Genomic DNA, 6,034 nt, shown 5'->3' with positions numbered 1-6,034 from the left:
CGGAATTCCTCATCGGACACTATAAATATTAAATAAATTTGGCTGGTAAATACCATGGTTTTGCCTAATTCCCCTCGAGAAACATGTTTCAAAAGTAACTTTGAGCTAAACCATGGTTTTCATAGGCTAGAAATGATGTTGTGCTTATTACCAGTTGATCTCTGGTATAGTCTTCTGGTGTTTGATGTTGATGAACTAGGCGCATGTCTAGTAGATGGATCATTTTGGCCCAGTCTATCAGGTGAAGAATTTGGTCCACGTGTAGTGGGTGAAAAATTTACTCTTCGCCTAGTTGGCGTTGTTGATGTCGAGGCTGTTCCACGTCTTGTGGGAGTCGAGTTTGGTCCGCGTCTTTGTTTTGATGGCGTCGAGTTTGAATTTCGTTTTGTGGGCGTCGAGTTTGGTTTTCGTTTGTTTGGGGTCCAGTTTTGCCTTTGTTTGGTTGGCGTCCAGTTTTCTCCTCGTTTGGTTGGCGTCCAGTTTTGTCCTCGTTTGGTTGGCGTCCGGTTTTGTCCTCGTTTGGTTGTTGCCAAGTTTTGTACTCTTTTGGTTGGTGTCAAGTTTTGTACTCGTTTGGTTGGGGTGTAGCTTAATGTAGCGCTGGAACGAGCTCGGCTGTATTCAACATTAGATCCAAGAAATGGGGATGCACAATTTGTTCTGTATCTTGTGACTGAAGAAATTGTTCTGTTACAAGTAGAATTTTGTGAATTGTCCTTTTGTCTTGTATTGGATTCTTCCATAGTAATTGAATTATATCGTCCCCGTTTCGAGGGTGAAATTGTTTCAGACGGAGTTCGTGCATTATTTCGATCAGTACATAAGGAGAGGGGGTTACTTCTTTCAAATGATTTCGCGGTATTATCTTGAACACTTTTATTCGGTTTAGAATTCGGTTGTGGTACGGACATTTCCGGTAAAGGCGACCCTCCAAAGACGGGTTCCTCATTATTTGATTCTAAAGCAACAATAATGAACGTATATAATTCAACCTAACATAAATAACTAAAAGATATTTTGAAACATACCAAGTGTTATATTTTCTTCAGCTAAATTGGGTTCTTCATTAATTTGGCCGGTTTCATGGTTGTAGTTTTCGTCTATCTCTATAATACATTGGTTAACTGAGCGCACTATCTCACCTGAAAAGAGTTCTCTGAAATTCTTATGCCTATCCACTAAATCTCCACGGTCATAAATTAATATTGCCTACGTCATCAGTAAATGGGAATTTAAATAAGCTGAGGGGGGTGATAAATTTTGGTCACGAGCGACAACTTCAATGAAAATCGAAAACCCTTAAGGAGTTCAATTATAAACACCTTAAAGAGCGGCTGCTGACTGACGGCCGCAATTTAACTTTATCCAGATCCGCTCTAAAGGGCACCACTCCAAATGGGTTCTCGTCATTTCAGGAGTAGAAATAAGCCATAAAATCAAAACTACTGATGTAAACCTTCTTCAATATATGGCCAGCAGAGAATATACATTGTTACATAGAAAATGTAAATAAATGAAATAAATTTTCTTTACCTGTAGGATTATTTTCACTTGAATTTATAATTTCAATGTTTGGTTCAGTTTGTTTATTCTTTGAAAAAGCTTGTTCTGGTATAAGGAATTCTTTTTGGATAGGCATAGGTTTTGTTGATTTGAAAAGCGAAGGGCTTGGTAAATCAATAAGTGGCTTCTTTTTAGGTTTTCCTAACTTGCTTTCTTGTTGTCTTTTATCTTTAATTGAAATATATGGCTTTAAATTCTGACCGAAACTATATAATATTATGGGAATACCTTTAGTGCTAGCTTTCTTCGGACGATCTTGCTGATTCTCTGCAGATTATATTTGGAAGTTTGAAAAAAAATCACTAACACCATAAACTAGTGTATACACTGCCGCGTGAATATAGATAGACCCGCTACAGTAGTATTGAGGTCAGTGTCAAAAGAGATTGGTCTTCCATTCACTTTCCTTAACTCTAGAGCGCCTTTGCCATATCTCCTTCAACCGCTCTTTCATCAACACGTCTTTTACCCATCGTATGACGGCCAATCTTTTTTGATAGTAAGTTTACAAAGGGTATAGCATGCGAATCCTATTTTCGTGTAAATGCATGCTACCACTTAATAAATACCATTATCAAAATCTGATCCATTATCATCGCTTTCGTCGGTACTGTAACGTTTCGCTTTTTGAGACGATCTGTTCCGTTTCCCCTTGCCGCAATCAGATTCAGACGCTATATCTGAAGTAACTTCCGCTCTAATACTGAGTGTTCTAGCTTTCGAATAAGTTGCTAAAACAAGCATGTTATTTTTTCGTGAAAACCTTGGCATACGTCTAGAAATTTTCGCTTATACCTGCTTTGGCCAAAAGTTTAACTTGAAAAATGTTCCAAGAGAGCTCAGCGTCTTCACAATTCTGAACAAGTTTCGAAATATCGCGCGATTTTGTGCCTTCAGGAGGCCAATAACTCGCAGAATCATTTTTTATGAGCCAAGATATCGGCACTATGTCAACTGTATCTTCCTTTATAAAATGAACTATGGCATACATCTACATTTACCGTGTTGAAAACATTCAGATTTAAAAACTAGTGGTTAAAATCGATAGAACGGGTTAGGAATATCAAGGGTGACCTCAAATCAGCCGCCAAATTTTGGCCTCTAATAATCTTTCTTTTCCCCCATTAACTAATGAGTTCCAAGTTCGTATCTGCAGTTTTATACCTTTAATAGTTTAATATATGCATTAAAAATCTAATTGCTACAAGACTCCTAAAAGACTGATTTGACCAATATCTTTCCAATTCAAGACAGTTCAAGGTATCTCAAGACAGTTTAAGCATTATGCAGTAAAGGGATCACTGTGACCAAAGGTGATTTTTTTTAGGAATTAGTAGGCATTTTTGCTTAAGAAGAGAATAAGAATATATTTTCGTTCGACTTGACAGTTTTGCGATGAATATTCCCAACTCAGAGGATTTAAATGGGTAATCGAAATGATCTTTAAAGAATTTGCATATTCTAGCACAAACAAAAAATTTTTGCTCCGAATCTTGGAAAATACCTTTAACTACCACAACCTCCCCGGTTTCAAGTAAAAAACAGTTGTCTCCAGGAAAAACTGAAATAATAAACTTAGGAGTCTCCATTTTCTTGAAAGACTGGCTATCTGGGGGTACATACTCGCAATTTCCATAGCATGGTCTTTTTAATTTGACAGGATTTTCACTTCGTGAGACTGCATATAATTTTGACTCCCCCATCCGTTTCATTAACTGTTGCAATGGTTTGTTGGGTGTTCTCAGACGTTTCTTTATAAAATGTAAATGGTTCTCAAAAGGGAAAGCGCTATAATTGTCAAGGGGTCCAAAGATATCAACGTCCTTTGCAACATGAGTTAAGGCATGGACATTCATGACTTGAAATTCATTGCCGTAAAATGAGCTCGAGGTATTAACAAATATATTTAAAATCTCATTTGCGTAATCTGAATGTGACTTATGTAGTAAAGGATGTGCTAAAATATACACAGAACATTGCAAAAGCCTGAAGTGTTGTAGAACATCTGGCCTTATTATGTCATTCAGTACTATGGGACCAGTATACAAGAGAAACTGTCTTAACTCGGTGGCTTTCCATTGATTTACATGTTTCAAGGCGCGGGGCTTCCGGGCGAACTCAGAGGGTATATATGGGCGACAAAAATTAAGTTTACTAGATAATGATTCAACCTGAAGTTTACTGAGTCTCACTGTCAAGTTTCCACTCAAAAATGCAATGAGAATTCGTCTTGTAACTCCAAGACAAATTAAATGCATATAGTTTAAAGGGAATTGCTTAACCATGTCAATATTTAACTGGGCTAGAGGTGACAAATCTCCAGCTAAATGATGATGCTCATCGTCCATATTTCTAAAAGACTCGTCGGTCCTTTCTCTGGCATTTCTTTCATAGCGAAATAATGTAGTGTGTGCCGGTCTTGTTCCCCTTATTGTGCATTTGTCACAAGAATTATAACCTGTAAGTCCTTTTGTTTTTTTAACAAAAGCCCTCGCAGGAGTATCTAGTATAAACGGCCCCTTTAGGTTGAACGTGAATTTTTTACTTTGATAAGAAAATCCATTTGCTTCTAATTGTTTTAAATCTTCAATAAGAGGATTTAGATATTCCTCGAGCCTTCCTGGTTTCACATCGCCACAAAAAACTCCAACTACGAAAGGCGTGCCAATCATAACTCTTGTGAAACTAAATACTGCTGCTAATATTGGCCAGAAATGTTTTAGTGAATTTTTATAAATAGGAAGACCATCTATATTAATAGCAAGCGATATTTCCTCTCCAAAGCTAGGGTTACTATTTAAAAATGTTTCAATTCCATTAGCGACACCAACGTGCCAATATTCCCCATTTGTTACCCTAACTGCACCCGTAGATTCCCTTGGGGTTTTCAAAAGTGATCTTGCATTACTAGGTACATCATGCCCATAATTCCTAAGAATGTGAAGTAAGTCATTCAGAGATAAATGATTAATTTGGTGATTAATTGCCCAATTTTTTATATCGAAGGCGATGTCAAGGTTAACATCGTCTTCAGAGGAACTGCTTAAGCTGTCAGGTTGTGTTAAGAAAGTTATAGAACTGTCTCAATCGTTATCATCACTGGAATTACAAGATTCAGCCTTTTGTGGAGAATCAACTCTAAATGCCCCACTTTCACTTAAATTATCTTGAACATCTAAATGGTTTGATTCAGATAAACTGCTAGTATTTGTTGTAACACTCGTCTCATCAGAGGAATTTATCGAATCTAATATCTGTGGTCTAATATCTATCAGTCTAAGTTCATTATTATCAATTGGGGTTGACATTTTATCGGCCAAATGGTAGTATAGGGACCCCACGGATTTTTAAAAGTTTGTACTCATTTCTGATAGTAAATGAGGTGAGGAACACGATGCCGTTAAAATTTTCCACCGCAAATGATTTTTTAAAAAAAAAATCAAAAGGGTAGCACTTATTGATATTACTTATGGTTGTTTTTATATTTGATATTTGGGGCGCATACACTTGCTTAGATTATTTTTGGGATATTTTAGGTTTAGGTTAGGTTTGGTTAGGTTTGGTTAGGTTAGTTTCAGGTTCAGGTTAGGTTAGGTTAGGTTCAGTTCCTATAGGATTTGTCCTTTACCAAAATATTGCAATTTTCATATAGTATATTGGCATATTTTGAAAGAAAAAAAAAACTTTAAAATCATTTGCGGTGGAAAATTTTAACGGCATCGTGTTCCTCACCTCATTTACAATCAGAAATGAGTACAAACTTTTAAAAATCCGTGGGGTCCCTATACTACTATTTTACCATTTTATCTTTGGGTAAGCGGCGAAAAATATTTTTAATATATTCAGCTCTCTGGCGTCTTTTTTGTCTTGAACTTAGAGGTTTTTCCCACTTATAACTCCTTCTTTTGCCCCTTTTATGTTCCATTTTGATTCATATATTTATCCGACAGATTAAATTGTTATCATAGACAATTTAAAATCATACTTCAGTCTGAAATAGTCCAAAAAAGCTTGACCGTTCTTGCCAAGTTGGTATTCTTCCCCTTTTCAGCTTAAAAGGATCAGCTTAAAAGGATCAACATCAAAGAGACTTCAGTTGCAGATTTTTGACAATGTTTCTCTACTTAACTATTCAATTTATATAACTTCATGCACACAAAGATCGGTAAAATTTTCAGCTCAAACGTACCGGCTATCGCGAGCTCGAGTAAATTTCAGCCCAAGCGTATTGGCTATTGCGAGCGCGAGAAAAAACTGAGTATAGCACGACCAGAGAGGAGACACCACGACTTACTCACTTCGGAGAAACAAACTGCCCAAAGACTGTTAGCGTGGGAGCGGCCGAAGCGCTATAACATTGAGGTTGGAATATATATAGTCTAGAGAAACAATAGACTGTATAGGTCTAATTTCGTTTTATACAGTAAAAGTCATTATAAAACTCAAAGGATTAAAATATAACCAAATTTAG

The 6,034-nt window shown here is 36.7% G+C and overlaps 1 protein-coding gene and 1 long non-coding RNA gene across 2 annotated transcripts; both read right to left on the bottom strand.

Moving 5' to 3' along the window:
* Nucleotides 1–1,116: 1,116 nt before the first annotated feature.
* Nucleotides 1,117–2,522, bottom strand: LOC149694742 (uncharacterized). The gene is made up of 5 exons (XR_016382480.1): nucleotides 2,359–2,522; nucleotides 2,133–2,294; nucleotides 1,792–2,051; nucleotides 1,534–1,731; nucleotides 1,117–1,142 (listed from the first exon to the last, which is right to left on the bottom strand). It is a non-coding gene; the product is annotated as an uncharacterized LOC149694742 (long non-coding RNA).
* Nucleotides 2,523–2,861: 339 nt separating this feature from the next.
* On the bottom strand, nucleotides 2,862–4,328 carry LOC149694741 (uncharacterized). The gene is made up of 2 exons (XM_089867434.1): nucleotides 3,068–4,328; nucleotides 2,862–3,004 (listed from the first exon to the last, which is right to left on the bottom strand). Exons 1-2 carry the CDS (start codon nucleotides 4,233–4,235, stop codon nucleotides 2,862–2,864), a joined length of 1,311 nt encoding a protein of 436 aa, XP_089723560.1. The 5' UTR covers nucleotides 4,236–4,328.
* Nucleotides 4,329–6,034: the final 1,706 nt, after the last annotated feature.

The sequence above is a fragment of the Phalangium opilio genome, unplaced genomic scaffold, assembly GCF_054372755.1.
Source record: "Phalangium opilio isolate 3A_F unplaced genomic scaffold, DU_Popi_V2 ptg000022l_1, whole genome shotgun sequence".
NCBI lineage: Eukaryota > Metazoa > Arthropoda > Arachnida > Opiliones > Phalangiidae > Phalangium > Phalangium opilio.
Note: the sequence above shows the minus strand (reverse complement) of the source record. Positions and strands in the feature narration are given on the sequence as shown.

What these genes read in the sequence shown, in the direction of transcription:
- LOC149694741 (XM_089867434.1), bottom strand. Translation starts at nt 4,235, where the DNA reads ATGATTGGCACGCCTTTCGTAGTTGGAGTTTTTTGTGGCGATGTGAAA. An exon ending in GGAGGTTGTGGTAGTTAAAG is followed by an intron (nt 3,005 to 3,067) that starts GTATTTTCCAAG and finishes AATTCTTTAAAG; the next exon opens with ATCATTTCGATTACCCATTT.